The sequence below is a fragment of the Ranitomeya variabilis genome, chromosome 8, assembly GCF_051348905.1.
Source record: "Ranitomeya variabilis isolate aRanVar5 chromosome 8, aRanVar5.hap1, whole genome shotgun sequence".
In the NCBI taxonomy this organism is placed as follows: Eukaryota; Metazoa; Chordata; class Amphibia; order Anura; family Dendrobatidae; genus Ranitomeya; species Ranitomeya variabilis.
The window spans coordinates 93,791,284-93,817,199 of record NC_135239.1 but is presented as its reverse complement, the minus strand read 5'-3'; the positions used below and the strand labels follow the sequence as shown (position 1 = coordinate 93,817,199).

At 42.5% G+C, this 25,916-nt stretch overlaps 1 protein-coding gene across 2 annotated transcripts in view; it reads right to left on the bottom strand.

Annotated features, from left to right (window-relative positions):
- The window catches only part of KCNT2 (potassium sodium-activated channel subfamily T member 2), a 1,359,842-nt gene that overhangs the window by 422,241 nt on the left and 911,685 nt on the right, over positions 1–25,916 (bottom strand). For both annotated transcript variants that reach the window (XM_077277827.1, XM_077277828.1), the window contains exons 18-19: positions 13,759–13,864; positions 2,298–2,470 (exon numbers count right to left, since the gene is read on the bottom strand). In XM_077277827.1, the coding sequence (XP_077133942.1) occupies positions 2,298–2,470; positions 13,759–13,864 (279 nt within the window). The remainder of the gene's footprint in view (positions 1–2,297; positions 2,471–13,758; positions 13,865–25,916) is intronic.

Genomic DNA, 25,916 nt, shown 5'->3' with positions numbered 1-25,916 from the left:
GTCAAACTACATTTGTTTCCTGAACCATGTCTTCCTGGAGAGCACAATCAATCTGATACAAATTCTTAAGCAAACTATAAAAACTCACATTATAGCTAAGTTTAGCTGAAAGCTAAACTTTACTATTGGTCTGCAATTTGTGTCCAGGTCCTGTTACATTTGCAAATTCCTGCCATGACTGTCTACATAGCTGATGGGTGCAGGAGCTGTCTGCAGTTTATATGCACTGGTCTCATATACAATTATTTTTATATAGCGCTAACATATTACGCAGCGCTTTACAGTTTGCACACATTATCATCGCTGTCCCCAATGGGGCTCACAATCTAAATTCCCTATCAGTATGTCTTTGGAATGTGGGAGGAAACCAGAGTGCCCGGAGGAAACCCACGCAAACACATGGAGAGAACATACAAACTCTTTGCAGATGTTGTCCAAGGTGGGACGCCAGCGCTGCAAGGCTGCTGTGCTAACCACTGCGCCACCGTGCTGCCCAATAATAATTGGATAAAAAAGAATATACCAGTAGGTAATTTTAAGTGCGGTCACTGCTCCTTTTGCCCATTCCACCTGACTGTGAGACAATTAAATTTAGGGGGAGTTGTACATGTGGTACATGAATTTATTTCTTGTCGCACAAATTATGCTATGTACCGTATGTTTTTATTTGTCCCTGTGGGTTCCATTATATTGGGAAAACAATTTGTCCCCTTTTTGTTCGCTTCTGAGAACACTTTAATTATATCCTCTCTGGTAAAGGGGTCCAAAGATTGATTAAACACATTAGGGCATCCCATGCTGGATCCATAGGTACTTTGTTTTGCAGGGATTGAGAAGGTGACATTACCTGCACAAGGGGGTGATCTCCACAAATTGTTATTGAGAAGGGAAGCCACGTGGATCCTGCGCACGCAAAAAATGAGAAAATAGATATGTCTGTTTTTTGTAATATAAAGTGTATTTTTGGTTCATCCTTTCTTTTTTTTCTGCGATTTATGTGATCTGTTTTTAAATGTATGCTGAGTTTGTTCACCAGGATTATTTGGGTCTCCATTAATGTGGATGACGTCTTAAGAAGGGAGGTGTATCACCTGTATATTAGGTTCGTCATTTCCTCTCAACACAGGAACCATAGAAGCACAGTGTTGAGCAAAACGTCTGTCGTCTTGTGCGGCTCCATTCGGGGCTCTTCTGCTGCTATATATATGTAATCCACAATTAAGGACATTGAATGAGACGGTGAGTGCCTGGTCTTTTCTCTTTGCACGTTGGATTTGACACTGTGGTTTTTGTTTCTTATTTTTATGTCATGGTTTAATTACAGTTGCTTTGTTTTTGATACTTCCTGGTATTAGGCTTTGACAGAACTTTACTGATACAGTCATGTTTGGATCACATTCACTTTTAGTGCGATCCTACAGCGAAAATGCACTAAAAATGCACATTTTTCTTTACTTGAGGATTTTCCACAATTATTCTTTGGGGAAACTCCAAACATAAAACTTAGCAAGATAAATTGAAATGTTACAGATTTCATTAAGTCAGTGAAGTCAGTCAGTATGCTTTGTAGAAAGAAGTACAGTGGACATGAGATTTCTATAGGTTCCATCTTCTTTGCTGGGATGGTATGACACTACAGTTTAAATTAGCAAAAATATGCAGCTTCAAAAATGCTCCAAACACTTATTGAGTTTTGGTTCTCCTCATGAGGAAGTCAATTGGAGTTTAAAACATGTAGAGAATAAACCATATTTCTGATTCTAAATCCCTTTCTGGATCTCAGCACAAAACCTTTGTTGTCTAGCTAATGCCCTAACTTGCGCTCTTTTTCCTTCCAGCCCATAATTAAAAGCTCATGGTGGGCACATAGCCTTCAATGGTTTTTCAGGGTTTGAACACTGTAAGGATTCTGGATTCAGTAGTAACATGGAGATGACTGCTTAAATTTAGCTCGAGTAGGAAATCCCCCTTTAGGAGCACTTACGTTTAGAGGAAAGTTATCTAATAATTAATATTATAGGACATCTTGCATATAATATATAAATTGAAAGTAGAGGTCTATGGTAAATAAAAAATGATGAAGCATATTAATAAAGTTTTTACTTCTCAATAAGCTCAATAAGACGCAATGTACCTAATCAGTTTTTAATTCTTACTACATGGCTGCTGGATCAAGTTTCATTAAAAGATATGGAGATGAACATTTACATGAAAGAAACAAGTTTTAATGGTGACCTTTACAACTTGTTGAAAATTCAGACTTAATATCTAATATATAATCAGTTCTCAGCACTTACGGATTATCCAGCAGTAGTATGATTGGATTAAGCTCCTTCTTTGGTCTGTAATAAGCTCTGAGCGGAACAATAAAATTGTACAGTCCATTTCCTGCTGTCTCGGCTGCAACAATGATGACTTTATTTTTAAAACCATAGGCTTTAGCATCTTCATAATAGTTATGTTGACATCCCTAAAGCCGAAGTGAATAAAGTTAAGTAGATTATGTCCTTTAATACACAGTATGTAACATATTTCATCTTTGGGTATTGCTTATCAGCATAAAAAGAACTTACCGTAGCTTTAGAAATCAATAAATACAAAGTAACAACATATTAATAAATACATGGTTTGTCGGACATACTTGCCTGGGCTGTTTGCATGGAGAACAGTGCAGTAAATAAAGCCAACTGCCGTGGTTCATCAGTTCGGCACTGGCGTTGCCCAGCGTGAGAACCAGCCGCTATGAACTGAGGTTATCTTGCTGAAGTCACCTGAGTTCACAGTGACTGGGTCTCACTAAGGACAGCGCTAGTGCTAGACTGATGAGTGGTCATACATCAGTCTGGCACTGGTGCTGCACTTTGTGAAAACCAGACTCTAGGAACTGATGTGACCTTACTGACGTCATCTCAGTTCATAGCAGCCAGGTATCGCAAAGTACAGCGTCAAACCCAGCAGTGGCTGCAGCTCAAGTCTATGGAGCTGCGTCTCTGAAAAATGCTCCATAGACTGAAGGCAAAAGATTGGGATCGTCATTGGACCTCCATTTGGATTAAGTCTGTGGATTTTTTTAAAATAACTGCGTGAAAGAAGGAAATTGTCGGTGAGTGCTTTTTATAAATAAATTACTTTTGTGTGCTTCTTTCTTTTGACTCTGGGGTTAGTTTTGTGGGTTTCTGACAGATGCCTCTCCATTACTAACTCCTGGACATCATGTCAGCGGATATCAAACAGCTGACATCAACCCCTATCCCATTATCTTGATTGCCAACGCACCAAGGCAATTGGGAAGAGCTGAGGCTATGCACCAGAATAGGCACATCTAATGGATGCTCCATTTTTGGGGACATCTGAGGTCTCATCTAATTAGGCTGGGGTGGGGCCAATATCCATGGTCCTTTACAGGATATTAATATCAGCCCGCAGCTGTCTGCCTTGCCTTAGCTGGTTAATAAAAACAGGGGGATCCCACATAATTTTTTTTAGAGACCCTCCATTTTTAATAAACAGCTAAGGCAAAGCAGACAGCTGGGAGCTGAAATTAATAGGCTGGGAAGCTAAATGGATGTTGTCTCCTTCCCAGCGTAATAAGACCAGCTCAAAGCTGTCTGCTTTCCCTTGACTGGTTATTAAAAATAGAGGGGACCTCATGTCATTTTTTTCACTAATTGAATTATTTATTTAATTACTTACAAGTACAGTAAAATACACATGCATAGCATTGCTCTACTCCTCTTCTTTGACTTCCACCTCCTTGTTTAACATTTTTATTTTTATAAATTCTATGTTATTTTAAGCCCCAAGGGTGGTTTGCACGTTAATAACTAGGCCAATTTTTACAAATCTGACCACTGTCCCTTTATGAGGTTATAACTCTGGAATGCTGCAAAGGATCCTGATGATTCTAACAATGTTTTCTCGTGATATATTGTACTTCATGATAGTGGTAACATTTCTTCAATAAGACTTGCGTTTATTCGTGAAAAAAACTGAAATTTGACGAAATTTTTGAAAATTTTGCAATTTTCCAAATTTGAATTTTTATGCCCTTAAATCACAGAGATATGTCAAACAAAATACTTCACACATAACATTTTCCACATGTCTATTTTACATCAGCACAATTTTGGAACCAAAATTTTTTTTTCTTAGGGAGTTATAAGGGTTAAAATTGACCTACAATTTCTCAATTTTACAAGACCATTTTTTTTAGGGACCACATTGTTATGATCTACTGGCCTAAGAGCAGCATGAGACATACTCTGGAGAAGGTGGTACCTGTACTGACCGCAGACTCTGAACTTAACACAACAACTAGAAGTAGCCGTGGGATGTACCTGACAATCCCTAGACACCTCGACACAGCCGGAGGACTAATTACCCCTAGAGATAGAAAAGGGAAAACTATCTTGCTTCAGAGAAATTTCCAAAGGACAGGCAGCCCCCCACAAATATTGACTGTGAGAGGAGAGGGAAAAAACATACACAGACGGAAATGAGAATTTAGCAAAGGAGGCCACTTCTAGCTAAACAGAAAGAATAGGAAAGAGTACTATGTGGTCAGTATTAAAATACTAGAAAATATCCACCACAGAAAATACAAAATCTCCACAGCTAACTAAAGCTATGTAGGGTATATCTGCATCTCCAGAGATACCAGCTTGGCTAAACAAATCCTTATACAGACCAAGCTGGACAAGACAAAAACATGGAAAATAACTGAACAATAAGTCCACAGCATGTGGACAGCAAAAACAAGGCCAGAACTTAGCTTTGTTGAAATGAACTGCAAAGCAGAAGAGACCAGGCAGGCATGTGAATCCTCCAGGAACAATGGACAACTGGCACTGACTAAAGGGAGAAGCAAGATTAAATAGCCCAGTCAAAATTACAAGAAGTGAACACACCTGATAACTGCTGTGATTCATAGACAGCAGCACTACCACTTACAACCACCGGAGGGAACCCAAGAGCAGAATTCACAACAGTACCCCCCCCTTGAGGAGCGGTCACTGAACCCTCACCAGAGCCCCCAGGCCGATCCGGACGAGCCAAATGAAAGGCACGAACCAAATCATCAGCATGAACATCGGAGGCAACAATCCAAGAATTATCCTCCTGGCCATAACCCTTCCATTTGACAAGATACTGAAGCTTCCGCCTCGAAAAACAAGAATCCAAAATCTTCTCAACCACATACTCCAACTCCCCATCAATCAACACCGGGGCAGGAGGATCAACAGAGGGAACAACGGGCACCACATATTTCCGCAACAAAGATCTATGAAAAACATTATGAATGGAAAAAGAGGCTGGAAGGGCCAAACAAAAAGACACTGGATTGATAATCTCAGAAATCCTATAAGGGCCAATAAACCGAGGCTTAAACTTAGGGGAGGAAACCTTCATAGGGACATGACGGGAAGACAACCAGACCAAATCCCCAACCCGAAGCCGGGAACCAACACACCGACGACGGTTAGAAAAATGTTGAGCCCCCTCCTGAGACAACACCAAATTGTCAACAACATGAGCCCAAATTTGCTGCAACCTGTCAACCACAGAGTCCACCCCAGGACAATCAGAAGGCTCAACCTGCCCCGAAGAAAAACGAGGATGAAGACCAGAGTTACAAAAGAAGGTTGAAACCAATGTAGCAGAACTAGCCCGATTATAAAGGGCAAACTCGGCCAATGGCAAGAAAGCCACCCAATCATCCTGATCAGCAGACACAAAGCATCTCAGATAAGTCTCCAAAGTCTAATTAGTTCGCTCGGTTTGGCCATTTGTCTGAGGATGAAATGCAGAAGAAAAAGACAAATCAATGCCCAACTTAGTACAAAGGGCACGCCAAAACCTAGAGACAAACTGGGAACCTCTGTCGGACACAATATTCTCCGGAATACCATGTAACCGAGCCACATGCTGAAAAAACAAAGGCACCAAATCAGAAGAGGAAGGCAACTTAGGCAAAGGCACCAAACGAACCATCTTAGAAAACCAGTCACAAACCACCCAGATAACTGACATCCTCTGGGAAACCAGAAGATCCGAAATAAAATCCAAAGAAATATGCGTCCAAGGCCTCTCAGGGACCGGCAAAGGAAAAAACAAACCAATAGAGCGGGAACAGCAAGGCTTGGCCCGCGCACAAGTCCCACAGGACTGCACAAAAGAACGCACATCCCGTGACAAAGAAGGCCACCAAAAGGACCTACCAACCAAATCTCTGGTACCAAAAATCCCAGGATGACCAGCTAACAGAACAATGAACCTCCGAAATCACTTTACTAGTCCATCTGTCGGGAACAAACAATTTCCCCACTGGACAGCGGTCAGGTTTATCAGCCTGAAATTCCTGAAGAACCTGTCGTAAATCAGGGGAGATGGCAGAAAGAATCACCCCTTCCTTCAGAATACCGACCGGCTCAAGGACCCCAGGAGAATCCGGCAAAAAGCTCCTAGAGAGGGCATCAGCCTTAACATTCTTAGAACCCGGAAGATATGAGACCACAAAATCAAAACGGGAGAAAAACAGGGACCATCGGGCCTGTCTAGGATTCAGCCATTTGGCAGACTCGAGATAAATCAGATTCTTATGATCGGTCAAGACCACAATACGGTGCTTGGCCCCCTCAAGCCAATGTCGCCACTCCTCAAATGCCCACTTCATAGCCAACAACTCACGATTGCCGACATCATAATTGCGTTCCGCAGGCAAAAACTTTCGAGAAAAGAAGGCACATGGTTTCATCAAGGAACCATCAGAATTCCTCTGAGACAAAACGGCCCCTGCCCCAATCTCAGTAGCTTCAACCTCAACCTGAAAAGGAAGAGAAACATCCGGCTGACGCAACACAGGGGCAGAAGCAAATCGGCGTTTTAGCTCCTGAAAGGCAGAAACAGCCGCAGAGGACCAATTCGTCACATCAGCGCCTTTCTTCGTCAAATCGGTCAGGGGTTTAACCACACTGGAGAAGTTGGCAATAAAGCGGCGATAAAAATTAGCAAAGCCCAAAAATTTCTGAAGGCTCTTCACGGATGTGGGCTGGATCCAATCATGAATGGCCTGAACCTTAACCGGATCCATTTCTATAGATGAGGGAGAAAAAATGAAGCCCAAAAAAGAAATCTTCTGTACTCCAAAAAGGCACTTAGACCCCTTCACAAACAAGGCATTATCACGAAGGATCTGAAATACAATCCTGACTTGTTTCACATGAGACTCCCAATCATCTGAAAAAATCAAAATATCATCCAGATATACAATCATGAATTTATCAAGATAATTCCGAAATATATCATGCATGAAGGACTGAAACACAGAAGGAGCATTAGAGTGTCCGAATGGCATCACAAGGTATTCAAAATGGCCTTTGGGCGTATTAAACGCAGTTTTCCATTCGTCACCCTGCTTAATACGAACAAGATTATATGCCCCTCGAAGGTCAATCTTAGTAAAACAACTAGCCCCCTTAATCCTAGCAAACAGATCAGAAAGCAAAGGCAAAGGGTATTGGAATTTGACCGTGATCTTATTCAAGAGGCGATAATCAATACAGGGTCTCAAGGAGCCATCTTTCTTGGCAACAAAAAAAAAAAACCTGCTCCCAATGGTGAAGAAGATGGCCGAATATGCCCCTTCTCCAAGGACTCCGTAACATAGCTCCACATGGCGGTATGTTCTGGCACAGACAGATTGAAAAGTCGGCCCTTAGGGAACTTACAGCCTGGAATCAAGAAAATAGCACAATCACAGTCCCTATGCGGTGGAAGGGAACTGGACTTGGGCTCATTGAACACATCCTGGAAATCTGACAAAAACTCAGGAATTTCAGAAGAGGGGGAGGAGGCAATTGACATCAAAGGAACGTCACCATGAACCCCCTGACAACCCCAACTAGTCACAGACATAGATTTCCAATCTAATACTGGGTTATGCACCTGTAATCATGGGAAACCCAGCACAATAGAATCATGCAAATTATGCAACACCAGAAAACGACAATCTTCCTGATGGGCTGGCGCCATGCACATGGTCAACTGTGTCCAAAACTGAGGTTTATTTTTAGCCAACGGTGTAGCATCAATGCCCCTTAAAGGAATAGGACTCTGCAAAGGCTGCAAGGGGAAACCACAACGTCTGGCAAATTCTAAGTCCATTAAATTTAGAGCGGCGCCTGAATCCACAAATGCCACAGATAACAGAAATTTAGGTTGTACAGTACTGATGGTAACAGAGCTAGCGATTCTCTTGGTACGCTTAGGGCAATCAGAGATAACATGAGCAGAATCGCCGCAGTAAAAACACAACCTATTCTGACGTCTGAATCCTTGTCATTCAGCTCTAGACACAATCCTATCACATTGCATAGGCTCAGGACTCCGCTCGGAAGACAAAGCCACAGTGTGCACAACTCTGCGCTCGCACAAGCGCCGATCAATCTGAATGGCCAGAGACATAGAATCACTCAGACCAGCAGGCGTGGGGAACCCCACCATAACATCTTTAACGGATTCAGAAAGACCCTTTCTGAAGATTGCCACCAAGGCATCCTCATTCCATTTAGTCAGTACAGACTATTTTCTAAACTTCTGGCAATATGATTCTGCCGCTTCTTGACCCTGAGACAGGGCCAACAGGGTCTTCTCAGCATGATCCACTGAATTAGGTTTGTCATACAATAACCCAAGCGTCTGAAAAAAGGCGTCTACATTAAGCAACGCCGGATTCCCAGGTTCCAGGGCAAATGCCCAATCCTGGGGGTCACCACGCAGCAGAGATATAACAATTTTAACCTGCTGGATGGAATCACCAGCGGAACGGGGTTTCAGAGCAAAAAACAGTTTACAGTTATTTTTAAATCTCAGAAATTTGGACCTATCCCCAAAAAACAAATCAGGAGTTGGAATTCTAGGCTCTAAAACCGGAGTCTGAACGATATAATCGGAAATACCCTGTACTCTAGCAGCAAGTTGATCCACACGAGAAGCCAATCCCTGAACATCCATATCAGCGCTGAACTCCTGAGCCACCCAGAGGTAAAGAGGGAAGAAAAAAAAAACAGACTACAGAAAAAAAAATGGCTCAGCACTTTCCTTCCCTTCTTCTGAGATGCGGTTAACTCATTGTTGGCCAGTTGTACTGTTATGATCTGGTGGCCTAAGAGCAGCATGAGACGTACTCTGGAGAAGGTGGTATCTGTACTGACCGCAGACCCTGAACTTAACACAACAACTAGAAGTAGCCGTGGGATGTACCTGACACTCCCTAGACACCTCGACACAGCCGGAGGACTAAATACCCATAGAGATAGAAAAGGGAAAACTATCTTGCCTCAGAGAAAATCCCCAAAGGATAGACAGCCCCCCACAAATATTGACTGTGAGAGGAGAGGGAAAAAACATACACAGACGGAAATGAGAATTTAGCAAAGGAGGCCACTTCTAGCTAAACAGAAAGGATAGGAAAGAGTACTATGCGGTCAGTATTAAAATACTAGAAAATATCCACCACAGAAAATACAAAATCTCCACAGCTAACTAAAGATATGGAGGGTATATCTGCATCTCCAGAGATACCAGCTTGGCTAAACAAATCCTTATACAGACCAAGCTGGACAAGACAAAAACATGGAAAAGAACTGAACAATAAGTCCACAGCATGTGGACAGCAAAAACAAGGCCAGAACTTAGCTTTGTTGAAATGAACTGCAAAGCAGAAGAGACCAGGCAGGCATGTGAATCCTCCAGGAACAATGGACAACTGGCACTGACTAAAGGGAGAAGCAAGATCAAATAGCCCAGTCAAAATTACAAGAAGTGAACACACCTGATAACTGCTGTGATTCATAGACAGCAGCACTACCACTTACAACCACCGGAGGGAACCCAAGAGCAGAATTCACAACACCACATCTCATTTGAAGTCATTTTGAGGGGTCTATATGATAGAAAATAGCCAAGTTTGACACCATTTTAAAAACTGCATCTCTCAATGTGCTCAAAACCACATTCAAGAAGTTTATTAACCCTTCAGGTGTTTCACAGGAATTTTTGGAATGTTTAAATAAAAATGAACATTTAACTTTTTTTTCAAACAAAATGTATTTCAGCTCCAATTTGATTTATTTTACCAAGGGTAACAGGAGAAAATGGACCACAAAGTTGTTGTACAATTTGTCCTGAGTATGCAGATATCCCATATGTGGGGGTAAACTACTGTTTGGGAGCATGGCAGAGCTCAGAAGGGAAAGAGCACCATTTGACTTTTAAATGCAAAATTGACTGGAATTGAGATGGGACGCCATGTTGCATTTGGAGAGCCACTGATGTGCCTAAACATTGAAACCCCCCAATAGTGACACAATTTTTGGAAAGTAGACCCACTAAGGAACTTATCTAAATGTGTGGTGAGCACTTTGACCCACCAAGTGCTTCACAGAAGTTTATAATGCAGAGTTGTAAAAATAAAAATTCATATTTTTCACAAAAATGATCTTTTCGCCCAAAATATTTTATTTTCCCAAGGGTAAGAGAAGAAATTGGACCCCAAAAGTTGTTATGCTATTTGTCCTGAGTACGCTGATATCCCATATGTGGGGGTAAACCACTATTTGGAAGCATGGCAGAGCTCGGAAGGGAAAGAGCACTGTTTGACTTTTCAATGCAAAATTGACTGGAATTCAGATGAGACGCCATGTTGCGTTTGCAGAGCCCCTAATGTACCTAAACAGTAGAAACCCCCAGCAAGTGACACCATATTGCAAACTAGACCCCCCAAGGAACTTATCTAGATGTGTTGTGATAACTTTGAACCCCCAAGTGTTTCACTACAGTTTATAACGCAGAGCCGTGAAAATAAAAAATCATTTTTTCCCACAAAAATGTTTTTTTAGCCTCCAAAATTTTTATTTTCCCAAGGGTAACAAGAGAAATTGGTCCCCAAAAGTTGTCCAATTTGTCCTGAGTACGCTGATACCCCATATGTTGGGGTAAACCCCTGTGTGGGCGCACGGGAGAGCTCAGAAGGGAAGGAGCACTGTCCAGCGAGTCCCTGATGTGCCTAAACAGTGGAAACCCCCAATTCTAACTGAAACCCTAACCCTAGCCCTAGCCCTAACCCTAGCCCTGACCCTAATGAGAAAATGGAAATAAATACATTTTTTAATTTGATTATTTTTCCCTAACTAAAGGGGGTGATGAATGGGGGTTTGATTTACTATTTATAGCATTTTTTAGCAGATTTTTATGGATTGGCAGCCGTCACACACTAAAAGATGCTTTTTATTGCAAAAAATAGTTTTTGCATCTCCACATTTTGAGAGCTATAATTTTTCCACATTTTGGTCCACAGAGTCACGTGAGGTCTTGTTTTTTGTGGGACAAGTAGCCGTTTTTATTAGTAACATTTTCGGGCACATGACATTTTTTGATCGCTTTTTATTCCGATTTTTGTGAGGCAGAATGACCAAAAACCAGATATTTATGAATTTCTTTTGGGGGTGGGCATTTATATCGTTCCACATAAAATTGATAAAGCACCTTTATTCTTCAGGTCAGTACGATTACAGCGATACCTCATTTATTTCATTTTTTTATGTTTTGGCGCTTTTATACGATAAAAACTATCTTATAGAAAAAATAATTATTTTTGCATCGCTTTATTCTGAGGACTATAACTTATTTTTTCTCTGATGATGCTGTCTTGCAGTTCATTTTTTGCAGGACAAGATGACGTTTTCAGCGGTACCATGGTTATTTATATCCGTCTTTTTGATCGCGTGTTATTCCACTTTTTGTTCGGCGGTATGATAATAAAGGGTTGTTTTTTTGCCTCGTTTTTTTATTTTTTTTACGGTGTTCACTGACGGGGTTAACTAGCAGGAAAGTTTTATAGGTGGGGTCGTTACGGACACGGCGATACTAAATATGTGTACTTTTATTGTTTTTTTATTATTTAGATAAAGAAATGTATTTATGTGAACAATATATATATATTTTTTCTTTACTTAGGATTTTTTTTTTTTTTTTTTTTTTACACATGTGAATATTTTTTTCTACTTTATAACATTACCCCAGGGCGGAGCATCATGTTATAGGGTCAGACCGCTGATCTGACACTTTGCAGAGCACTGTGTCAGATCAGCGATCTGACGTGCAGGGCTGCAGGCTTACCAGCACTTGCTCTGAGCAGGCGCTGAAAAGCCACCTCCCTGCAGGACCTGGATGTAGCCCCACGGCCAATTTGGATCTGGGGCCTGCAGTGAGGAGACGCTCGTTACAAGGTGAGCATATCGCCTTGTACCGAGCATCTCATGGAAGCCCCAGGGAGCCCCCTCCCTGTGTGATGCTTCCCTTTACCGCCGGAACACTGCGATCATGATTGATCACAGTGTTCCGGGGGTTAATGTGCCAGGAGCAGTCCGTGACCGCTCCTGGCACATAGTGCCTGATGTCAAATGCGATAGTCAGCTGACACCCGGCTGCGACCGGCTGCGCTCCCCTGTGAGCGCGGCGATCCACTATGACGTACTATCCCGTCACTGGGGATTAAGTCCCAGGTCAACTCGATGGAATAGTACGTCATATGGGATTAAGGGGTTAAGTCATTTTCCAATCCACAGTTATTTGCAAGGCAAATGTCCTGCTCTTACCCTCATTGTGCATTTTTTGCAGCCCTCTAGCCCCTACTACTACCATTTTACAGCCATTTTACAGCACCAAAGTTCAGGTCCCTATTGACTTACATGGGATTCGCAACCAGTGTCAAGTTTGAGTACCCTAAGCAAAGTTTGGACTCAAGTTTGGCCGAACCTGCTGATCCCAAACTTCCATGGGTTCATTCACTGCTAGCAGAAAACAAAATAAAAATCACAGGAAGTTCTTAAATTTATGGAGCAGAGTACAGAAATTCCTGGTAGGTGAAGGGTTACTGGATGCTTGTTACATTTAATTGTTTGTGGCTATGTGTCACCAAAGTGTTGCAGAACAACTGTAGAAAGCAAAGCAAAATATACCTAGCACTCAGAGTAAGAAAATCATCATTTATTAATGGGGTTCTACAGGAATATAAAAAATTATATAAGTAAAGGAAATTTCATTAGAAATAAATTCCTAAATATGTTTAGTTAGCTAATCACAGCCATTTTGTCTAGAAAAGTAATCACTATAGAAGTAAAATGGCTGTCACCTTGTAGCAATGACTGAAGGCTGTCCTAGAAAATTAGGACCAGAGCCTGCAGTAGGAAACTCCGCCGCTGTGACGTGGAGATACTTATATGTTCATTCAGTGGCATGTAAAGGTTTGTGCAGCCTCTTGTTACCCCAGCACCTCTGGTATCTCCAGTAGCATTAGTGGAGCACATCTTTCTACATATGAAGGAGGACAGAGCTTTCTACTGCACATGCTCAGAGGCTCCTGTCCTATTATTCTAGGACATGTTTCTCTCCGAGAAACAAGGTGGAGGCCATTTTAATTATTTAGTGATTGTCTAACTAAACAAAACAATTGTGATTTTCTAATTAAATGCATTTATGATTTATTTTATGCTGACATTTCCTGTGGTTATTTTTTTTCATATATTTTGGAAGAATTCCTTTAATAAAGATTACTTAGGAATTACCAAAAGAAGTTTTGTCACTACTGCACCAATAATTTGAAAGATCTCCAACTTTCTCTCCAGATAAAGGCTTATGTCAGATTTATTGTTTTAGCGCTATCTTGACATTAAATAAAGGTTTTTTTTTTTCACTTACCTTATCTAATCGTAAACAGCAAAAAGGGACTTTTTCTGGCAACAGATGACAAAAGTTTGGGGAGCTGCCTATATATGGTGAATTGGGAGGATAACCCTTAGTGTACCTGAAAAAAAAGATATAATAACTACAACAGCAAATAAACGCAAAATGACAGAATAACTCTGGGTGCTGGCCTACACAAGCAATTTACATTTGGATTACTTTAAATTACATTATTGCTTTTTTTATTATACATTTCTTGTAAGTATGAGAGCACAATTACAAAAAAATTGCTATTTTCCTGGGTTTAGACCTATGTAACATTTCTTCAACTATTCTATTGTTTAATATTCTAATGTATGAAAGATTGCCTCCATCAAATGTGAGAGTAACTCTTAAGTTTTTTGCCACATTCTGAGATTATAATTATTATACTTAAGCCGGCGTCACACTAGCGAGTTTTACGGACGTATGCGAGGCACAGAAAATATGCATTGCACACAGACCAATGATTTTCTATGGGGCAGCTCCTATCTGCCGTATTTTACGCATCCGTATTATATGGTATTGTACGGCCGTAGAAAATCACAGCATGCTGCATTTGTCAGCGTATTGCGCGAAAAATACGCCAAAGAAAGTCAATGGGGGCGAGAAAAATACGGATTACACACGGACCAACAGTGTGACTTGCGTAAAATACCTAAGAGTACAGCAGGTGACAGGAAATGTGTCAAGCCCTTAATTAGGAAGATCAGACATGCTAATTAGCTGAAAAAGCCAGACAGACTTCCCGGAAGTCTGCCGCACGCCTCCACGGAGTCACAAGCAGCATGGCATCCATTATTAATGTGGATATGCTCCTCATCCTGGTCCAAGAAAGGCCTGAAATATGGGACCAGTGGGGTCCCAACTATTCTAACCGGGCCAGGAAAGAGGCAGCTTGGAGGACCATCTGTGGGATCCTCTTCCCAGATTTTGAACAACGCACACGTGCGGTGCAGACACAACTTTGTAAGTACTCTCATGTTTCGACATTAATTAACCTTGAAAAATGTTTTAGATACATGATTTCATGCAGATTATTTTTTGTCTTAGTCTGGTATTTTTTGTTTTTGTATTTTTGAGCAAAAAAAAGATTGTGGACATGAGAAAGGGGTTACGTACAGAGATATAGTTGTTGCGTAGGGTAATATTTTTTGGAACGCCAGACTGGTACAAAGGGGAGTGGACCCTGTCCTTGTGGGGTTTCATTTTATTGTGTATCCTTTTTTTTTTTCAGCCATTTTTACTTTATGAACTTCATTTAAAAAGGCATTTTATTATCCTCGTTAAAATATGATCAATCAATGACAACTGTTTTAAGCAATGTGCAGAATGACCTTATAGAATATTTGTTTTGATGTCATGGTGTGGAAGATGTTATGACACGATGGCGCAGCATCAGGGACCAATATCGGAGGGAAAGGCAGCAGCGGGCCAGGAGTGGGTCAGCAGCTCCAGCAAAAAAGAGAAAGTACATCTACTATGATCGACTTTCCTTTTCGGATCCCAGTATGGATCTAAGACCTTAAGTAAAAACCTCACAACACAATACACATATGTTAGCAATTGACTAAACTCTTAATTATGGGTATTAATTTTCATAATTTCATAACAGAACACAGTCCAACCTCACTGAGAGGGAGACCGGGTCAGACTCGGAGGTTGTAATTGATCCGGTTGGTGTAGAAGAAGAGGTGGCAGGCCCATCTTGGGCCTCTTCTAGCTCCATCCTTCCTGGACCATCTACTTCCACATCCCAAGATCCAGCAACAAGTGGCCAAGATGCAGCACCACCACCCACAGCAGCACCAGATCCTGTAAGCCAGGAAGATCATGGACACAGCAGCAGCCGTACTGTCCCACTGGTGTCCTCCCCACAGCCTGCTGGGGCTTTACGCAGAGGCCGCAGAAGGAGAGAGCTGCAAGACAGTAGAAGGAATGTGGACGCTGGGGTCATTAATTATTTGGCCAGGGCAGCCCAGGATGATGGTGAGGAGGCCTTTGCTCGCAGCCTGGCCCGGTACCTCCGTCCCCTTCCCCATGAGGTGAGGCTACGTGTGAGAGGGTGTATTCAAATCCTGATTGATTTATGCACCTTCCCAAATGACCCCTATGAGGTGTTAGAATTTATTGAGAGAAGGCAGCTGTCACCACATAACCTCTTGCGCCTTCCACAAACTCAACAGGTGCATGGTCAATCAGGATTTGAAGCACCTCCACGTGTGCCAGCACCTCAACCCCTTCCCTCCCAAAACCCACCAAGGCCAGCATGGTATGATATGGCAGCCTACAACCAACCTTCCCAATATGGCCACTTGTCCAGACCCAGTGGTGTAGGCTAGTCCTGGGTTCAATTACTTCATTAATAGTAGCCTCACTCAGCTAAATGGCAGACTGGAGGACACACCATTTGGCACACAGAATCCCAAAGGCACACTCCACCAGTCTACGCACCCTGGAAAGCCTCAAATTAAATACATGCCGCCGGTGGTCCTGGTTGCGCCTGGGATAAGGCCTCATGACATGCCTTGTCAATTGGAAGGCCTCATCTCCCACAAGAACATATGGCACTGCTTCAGCATTGGAGCCTGGGAGTTGTTGTGGTGGTGGGAGGTTTAACTGGTTTTCACGTAGCCGCCGACCCCTAATGGACGAATTGAACACCCTTGAGTCTCCTGTTCGCCCATAGGCCCCAATGTCTACAATTATAAACCTGTAGTTACTGTCAACTACAGCTAACAGAACTACAGATAAAAAATGAATATAATTGTAGAATTGGGAGCCAGAGTTCGGCAGCTTACACACCCTAATATGTTTCCCATCCAGGGCTCCAATGCAGTGTGGGAAGTCACAAGTGTTATGGAACCCACAGGCTATTTTGAGCCAATTATCCAGTTTTGGCTCAGGCATGACAAGTTCATGGAGTTTAGCCCATATTTCAGTACATGTTGAGCGCACAATGCCAGAAATCGTGGAGCGACCAATGAGAAACTCCAGGTGTAGTCCCGCATAAGACAAGCCAGTTGACAGGAAGCTGAAAGCACAGAAAAATTAATATTAGGTAGGTAACAATAGTTTACACAAAACATGAAAAAACACAGGTATGTTGGAGATTAAAAACACAGGAATATCACTGAAATTAATCTATATTTACCTAGGGTACATAAGTCGAACATTACAAATACATATTTTGAATGTGCTTTTGCCCTAATTAACACATATATTTTCAAATAGCTGCTAGCAAACAACCCTTAACAAAAACATCATCAACATACAGTATTTGAGGATGTTGAATACATACCGTAAGGTAAGGAGAAGACGCTCCTCTGCGAATATGCTTTTTCGCATTCTGGTGTCCTGATACATGAGTCCTGGACATACTGTCTCTAACAAGATATCAAATGTTGCTATTGTCATTCGACAGTATAGGTAAAACTTATCAGGATGTGCATGCAGAGCTGTATAGAGCCTCTGAAAATGGCCTTTAGTGAAGCGTTGGGTCAAAAGAGGATGCACCCACATTCTTCTTCTCCTCCTTCGCGGATCAACAATCACAAGGTATGGCTGCCCAAACCGACGTGACAAGACCCAGTTAAATAACACCCGCTGAGTTGGGGTGAAGTGGAGTAGGTCAGATGGTGCAAACATTAACACAACACACCAACTGATGCACAACCACAAAATGGCCATATGGATGGGTGCCACCTGTTGTACAGGCCTTAAATAGGGTTGATGATGCTGATTTAAATTAATTTCAGGCTACAAAACTGATAAATGTCCATTTTGTTAGGTTGCGTGGAAAAAACGCCGTATGGATGTCATACGGATTACATATGCAACATTACATGCACAAAATACACGGCCACACCTTGCCAATGGATTACATACGGAACACGATTTCTGGATTATTTCTGCGTATTACGGCCGTAAAAAACAGACCGTATTTTCATACGCATAGTGTGACGCCGGCCTTAGTGTTTGTACACACAATCACATTTCAGCCTGAGTGCTGTCCGTGAAAAAAACGGACAGCACTAGCACCAATGCAGCAGTGCAGGTGATAGATTTTTAACACTGACCGAACCTGTGAGTGAAAACATTGCAGCATGTACTAATTTATTCTGTAAATCAAATAAGACTCACCCATGTAAACCTATGCGAATGCAAAAAAAAATCAGATTCTGTATGAAGCCATAGTATAACGTTTGATTTTTACAGATATATTGCATTTCTGTACCATACGAAACTAAATGGTCTTGTAAATGATTAATAAAAAAAGTAACAAAATTCATTGCATAAGGACTGCACACAGATAACAAGTGAGTGATTTTAATACTAGAGATAGTAAAGGACCATCCCAATTTGCATTCATCTTGTCAAGGTGGAATGGCTTCTACGCTTTTTTTTAAATCAAAAACAGAGTTCACTAAGTACCTAGCTGATTATATGTTCTATTACTTTTTCACTTACTTACATCAGAGCTTTTGCTCATTTTGTTTCTATCTTAGGACTTGTCTACTTCTACAATGTAGCTTAATGGGAACCTGTCAGCAGTTTTGGCCGATATAAGATACGGCCATCACCTTAAGCTACGTTCACATTTGCGTTGTTGGGCACAGCATCGGCGAGGCGACGCGACGCAACCAACAACACATGTACACAATACAGCGTTTTGCGACTCATGCGCTGTCATAAGATCCTACAGAACGGGATTTTCGCCCTGTCTTGTGCGTCTATATGACGCATGCGTCATAAAACGCAGTACAATGCATACCGGCGCATGTCCATGCGCCCCCCATGTTAAAGATAGGGGCGCATGACGCATGCGTCGGTATGCGTCGACGACGCTGCGCCCAACAACGCAAATGTGAACGTAGCCTTACAGGGCTTATCTACAGCATACTATTATTGCTGTAGATAAGCACCTAGTCCAACCTGCAAGATAAGAAAAACAAGTTTTATTATACTCACCCGGGGGGGGGGGGGTCCAAAGGGTGTCGCAGGTCCGGATTCAGCTCCTCTCATCTTCTTGCGATGCCGCCCTCCTGTTGCTTCATCGCTCTCCGACATTGCGCTCCTGCGCAGGCATACTTATCGGCCCTATTAAGGCCTGCAGTGTGCAGGCACTGGGAAAGGTCAGAGAGGCCCAGCCACTGAGCACTGCAGCACTTTCGAAATTAGCCCTGAAAGGTGGTGGCCGTATCTTATATCGGCAAAACTGCTGACAGGTTACCTTTAAGTACTTAGAGGTTTGGGTGCATCTACTATATAATTGTCTAAGGGTACTTCCATCTGTCCTTCTGTCTGTCTGTCTGTCGCGGTTATTCGTTCGCTGATTGGTCTTGCCAGCTGTCTGTCATGGCTGCCGCGACCAATCAGCGACGCGCACAGTCCAGAAAAAAATGGCCGCTCCTTACTCCCCGCACTCACTGCCCGGCGCCCGCATACACCCCTCCGGTCACCGCTCACACAAGGTTAATGCCGGTGGTAACGGACCGCATTATACCGCGGGTAACGCACTCCATTACCGCCGCTATTAACCCTGTGTGTCCCCAACTTTGTACTATTGACGCTGCCTATGCGGCATCAATAGTACAAAATGTAATGTTAAAAATAATTTAAAAAAAAAACTGCTATACTCACCCTCTGTAGTCCACTGAGCTGCTCGCGCCGCCCACCATCTTCTGTTGCAGGTTGCGGTGGCAAAGATGGTATGGCAGAAGGACCTGCCATGACGTCACAGTCATGTGACCGCGACGTCATCACAAGTCCTGCGCTCAGACCAACCCTGGGACCGGAAGCTGCCGTGGACTACAAGGGGCCCTCGGAAAGGTGAGTATATGTTTATTTTTTATTTTTTAACCTGTGACAAATGTGGCTGGGCAATATACTACGTGACTGGCCAATATACTACGTGGCTCTGTGCTGTATACTACTTTGCTGTGCAATATACTACGTGGCTCTGTGATGTATACTACATCACTGGGCAATATACTACGTAACTGGGCAATATACTATGTCGCTGGGCAACATACTACGTAATTGGGCAATATACTACGGCGCTGAACAATATACTACGTCGCTGGGCAATATACTACGTCGCTGGGCAATATACTACGTGACTTGGCAATATACTACGTGGCTGGGCAATATACTACGTGGCTGGGCAATGTACTACGTGACTGGGCATTGTACTACGTGACTGGGCAATGTACTACGTGACTGGGAAATATACTACGTGGCTGGGCAATATACTATGTGGACATGCATATTCTAGAATACCCGATGCGTTAGAATTGGGCCACCATCTAGTTCATTTATATTCAGCTACCCTAAGGGCCCACCATAGTGTTTCACGTTCGATGAGTTCTACACTTTGACTGGGTCATAGCATCACTTTTATTCAGCTCTTTTTGAGCCATTCTGATGTAGATTTGTGGTGTGCTTGTGTAAATTGTCCTGATGCATAACTCAGCTTTGGCCAAGCTTCAGATTTTGGAAAAATAGCCTTACAAATTTTTGGTATACAGATAGGTTCATGAATGACTGCAAAGTATCCAGATCATGTGGCATCAAAACAAGCCCAAATCATCACTTCTCCAACACTATTTCTGACAGGTGGTATTTGCTTTTTATGCAGTACTTGGTTTTCAGAAATACTTTAAGCCCACCAGAATAACAAGAGATATGAGTGCCCTAATACATAACCACAATTATATTGTACAGAAACACAAGTAAAATCTCTGGAATATACAGATATTGTAAGATTACATGATTTTTTAAATATAACTTTTAAGTCACATTCATAAAAGTTATAAATAGAAAGAAGTATTCACCTCATAAGATTGAACATGGTATTAAATTTTCAATGTCCTTGAACTTGATAGCACCTGGCCAAAAAAATATTACTGTATTATTCACCCTAATCTAATGTGTGTCTTGTGGGTGTGACTAAAAGGTAGAGAGGGAAAAGTAGAAACCAGTACGCAGTCAAAACTCAACTAAAGGCATCATAACTATTCCTCAAGCCAGGGTCTTAGTCTGCCAGACCAGACAAATCACACAAGATACCAATATGCCACATTATAAAGATAATTTTTAGAATTATTGCATAACAAACACCATATGAACACATCTATTATTAATCAAACTGCAAGAAATACATACAAACGCTTTATAGATATTCTAACGTATCATAATTTCATAATTTTTAAGGTTGAAGGTAGACTTACGTCCATCAACTTCAACCAATAGCCTAACATGTTCATCCAGAGGAAGGCAAAAACCCGATGTGGTACACAATAAAATATGTTTCAATATTTATTTAAATCATTAAAAAATACTTTGTGGTAACACCTCTATTCTTGATAATCAGCCTTGCTGAAGCTGACAGCTGAGGATTGTAGCCTCCAGCTATGATGTTTGCATGGCTAGTTATGAAAAATTCGGGGGGACCCACGCCATTTTTTTAAAATCATTTATTTACAGCGCCGTCAAATGAATTCTCGCATCATCTGCTCTCACTGTTATTAGCATCAGCAGTCGTCGGCTGATGGGAGCAGTAGTCCCATCAGCTGACACCAGTGACCGGAGGTAAATTTTATACCTTTGATCACAGCTGTGCGCTCATGCTGTCTTTTGTCAGTCAAAATCTTAAGTCCATATAAGAATAGGCGTTAGGCACTTCACAAGTTCATTACAAACACTAAATCACCTGTTAAGAAGAGATTCCAAATATTTTAGAGATAAAACAATATATTTTATTGATATATAAAATACAAATTACTTAAAAAGACAGTGGATAAGACCTCCAAAAAAAGGAGGGGAAGCTGTTGCATGCCAAGGTCCAATAGGATGTAATTGCTATCCCTTCCCTTAGTGATGCATACCATGCTGTACCAGGCGCCCCCAGAATTAGCAATAGTGTATCGGCATTGATCGGGTGTGAGGGGAATGCCACACGCCATCCTGACTGCACTACCATCTGTGTGGAGGTAATTTACAAATATTCCATGTCTTTACAGCCTGGTATGCATCACTGAGGGACCGGGTTGCATTTACACCCGATTTACACCCGATGTTTATGAAAATAAGTAGCCACATTTGTACATTTTGCAGACAATCAAGAGTATACTTATCTACTTGCCATAAACACACAGCCCCACTCCATCATCCTGTCCTACCTTCCTGATGTCTACCTCCTCTTTATCAGATTGTCTATTTCTTGGCATGCAATAGCTTCCCCTCCTTATTTTGGAGGTCTTATCCCCTGTCTTTTTAAGTCATTTTAATTTTTTATATCAACAAAAATATATTGTTTTATCTCAAAAATGTTTGGAATTTCTTTTTAACACGTAGTTTTTAAGGGTGACTTGACTTTATTTAGGGCAGTTTCAGTGGAGTGATGTGATCAAAAATCAGATTGTAAGAGGTTGAAGAGGGAGCAGGAAGAGAGGTGGGAGGACAGTTTGAAATGGACGTGTTGTTCCAGTAGTTTTGAGGCATTGGAGAGAAGTGATATGGGGCAATAGCTAGATACAGAGGATGTATACAGAGGATACTGAAGCCCAGCGACACTATTCTGTCCTTCCCCTCTTGGACCTGTCCTCTGCCTTTTACACAGTGGACCACTCCCTATTACTATAGACCCTCTCATCTCTTGGCATCATTTACTTGACTATATCTTGAATCTCGTCATACCTAACAGAGCGGACATTCAGTGTCTCCCACTCGCACAAACACCTCCTCACCTCGCCCTCTATATGTTAGAGTCCTGCAAGATTCAGTCTTAGGGCCCCTGCTTTTCTCCATTTATACTTTTGGCCTGGGACAGCTCATAGAACCTCACAGCTTACAGTATCACATCTATGCTGATGGCACATAGATCTATCTCTCTGGACTAGATATCACCTCCTTACCAATCAAAATCCTACAATGTCTATCCGCTATTTCATCCTTCTTCTTTGCTAGATTTCTTAAAGTTAATATAGAAAAAAACAAATTAATCATCTTTCCCCATCTCACTCGACTCCCCCAACAGAACTATCCATTAAAGTAAATGATTGCGCTCTCTTCCTAGTCCCACAAGCTCGCTGCCTTGGGGTAATCTTTCACTCTGATCTCTCCTTCAAATCACACATCCAAGCCCTTTCCACTTCCTGCCGAGTTCAACTCAAAAGTATTTTGCAGATTTGTACATTCTTCAACCAGGAATCTGCAAAAACCCTAGTCCATGCCCTTATCATCTCCCACCTTGACAGTTGCAACCTCCTACTTCTAAAGGTACCGTCACACTAAATGATATCGCTAGCGATCCGTGAAGTTGCAGCGTCCTGGCTAGCGATATCGTTGTGTTTGACACGCAACAGCGATCAGGATCCTGCTGTGATATCGCTAGTCGTTGATTAAAGTTCAGAACTTTATTTGGTCGTCAGATCGCCGTGTATCGTTGTGTTTGACAGCAAAAGCAACGATACCAGCGATGTTTTACAATGGTAACCAGGGTAAATATCGGGTTACTAAGCGCAGGGCCGCGCTTAGTAACCCGATGTTTACCCTGGTTACCAGTGTAAAATGTAAAAAAAACAAACACTACATACTTACATTCCACTGTCTGTCCCCCGGCGCTGTGCTTCTCTGCACTGTGTAAGTGCCAGCCGGAAAGCAGGGCACAGCGGTGACGTCACCGCTCTGCTTTCCGGCCGCTGTGCTTACACAGTGCAGAGAAGCAGAACGCCGGGGGACAGACACCGGAATGTAAGTATGTAGTGTTTTGTTTTTTTTACTTTTATGCTGGTAACCAGGGTAAACATCGGGTTACTAAGCGCGGCCCTGCGCTTAGTAACCCGATGTTTACCCTGGTTACCCGGGGACCTCGGCATCGTTGGTCGCTGGAGAGCGGTCTGTGTGACAGCTCTCCAGCGACCAAACAGCGATGCTGCAGCGATCGGGATCGTTGTCTGGATCGCTGCAGCGTCGCTAAATGTGACGGTACCTTAACAGTTTTGCACCCCTCCAATCAATTCTAAAATCTGCTGCTCCCTGACTAATCCACTTATACCCCCACTATTCCACAGCTTCTCCCCTCTGTCAATCCCATTGATGGCCCCCCATTACCCAGAGACTCCATTTTAAAACCCTAACCATGGCTTACAAAGCCATCCACATCCTGTCTTCTCCATACATCTGTAACCTTGTATCCCAGTACTTACCTGCATGCAACCTTCAATCCTCACAAGATCTCCTTCTCTATTCCCTGTAATATCCTCATCCCACAATCGCATCCAAGATTTCTCCTGCGCATCCCCCTACTCTGGAACTCTCTACCCCAACATATCATACTCTCAACTACCATGGAAACCTTAAAAAGGAACCTGAAGACCTACTTCTTCTGACAAGCCTACAACCTTCAGTAACCACCAAACCACTACACGACCAGCTCTACCCTCACCTACTGTAGCCCCACACATCCCTTGTAGATTGTGAGCCTTTGCGGCCAGGGTGTTCACTCCTCCTGCGCCAGTCATGGCTTGTATTGTTTAAGATTATTATACTTGTTTCTATTATGTATACCCCTCCTTACATGTAAAGCACCATGGAATAAATGGCATTATAATATTAAATAATAATAATAACTCCACACAGGAATTGTCTCAGAATGCTTTACTACCACTTGTAAATAGTCTTTATCAATGTAGAATGATGCACCTATTTATCATTAAAGATAGAATTTATTTACTGTGAGAGCAGTGAAATTATCAAACTCTCGACAAAAGTCTGCTCACGGAGTACATGTTTTGGTATATTGTGGCTTTGCCATATTAGCCAACCCTTATGTATTGATCCCTGAGTCTACCCTAATCTAAAGCCAATTTAACCTCCATGAGTGATATCAGTCCAAACAGGGTGTTGGTGAGAGCAGGAGGATTGAGATTGATCAGAGGACATGGTGTACAGACATGACTATGGGAAAGGGAATAATATGGACTATACTCATTAAAATTGTCAGTTGAATTGCAAATACTAGAGATGAGCGAATCTTCCAAAATTCACACTCAGCAGCTTCACCGAATTTTCCCCAAAAATGTGATTTGCAATGAATAAATTTGTTACACTTACAAATTTGCCTGGAAAAGATGTGTATAGCACTGTGATTGCTAGGGGAAAACTGATGATAATGGTGATAAACAATAGCCTATTTAACAAAATACTGTGATAACATAATTTTTAGGCAACTCATATACTGTATTTTGTGTCCAAAAATCATCCCTGTTTGATATCAAATGCCTACTGTCATGCTGCTGCAGTGCAGCATAATGCAACCTCCACCAGTGGGAGCTTGGGAGGGGAATGAGTCTGCGTGCACAGAGAAGCACCGCAGATCAGCAGCACAGGCACCACCAAGAGGTGAGAGAGTGGTCAGACAAGCTGGGTCAAAATACAATCGGTAATAGAAGCACAAGAAGGGATAAGAAGCAAATGTGGTCAGACAAGCAGAAGGTTCAGCAGCGGTCAGAAGTAGTGTTGAGCGATACCGTCCGATACTTGAAAGTATCGGTATCGGAAAGTATCGGCCGATACCGGCAAAGTATCGGATCTCGCCGATACCGATACCCGATACCAATACAAGTCAATGGGACACCAAGTGCAGCGCCCCAGAGTCCTGGTCGTTGCAGTACGGTGGCTCCGCCACTATGGGGAGCCATGGTGCGTCCGATGGCACTGAAGGAGTTCATCTGATCAGGTATCACAGACACCAATACATTTCACCGCAGGGCCTCCGGGGGGGGAGCTAAGGGTTCTATTCATTAGGCCACTCCCCACCATAGTGGGTAAACTGGGGGTCAGGCAGGAAGTTAGATCAGAAAGCTGACTGGATTGGACGAAGCAACACTCAGTGGCAGAGGGTGTTGTGGAGGAAGAGACAGTAGGGTCTCTGCCAGGGGTGGGATCCTGGCAGAGGCTTGGCATTGGAAAGAACGTAACGGGACCGTGCCTGCTCAGAATAGCGGCGGTGCCCTAAGAAAGGACTAGAAGCGAGATAGATTGTGCTGAGTGAGAAACGAGATCAAGCAATAGGAGAATTCCAGTAGGGGTCGTGCTGTAAGACCGAAGCAACACCCTACTGAGGCGCA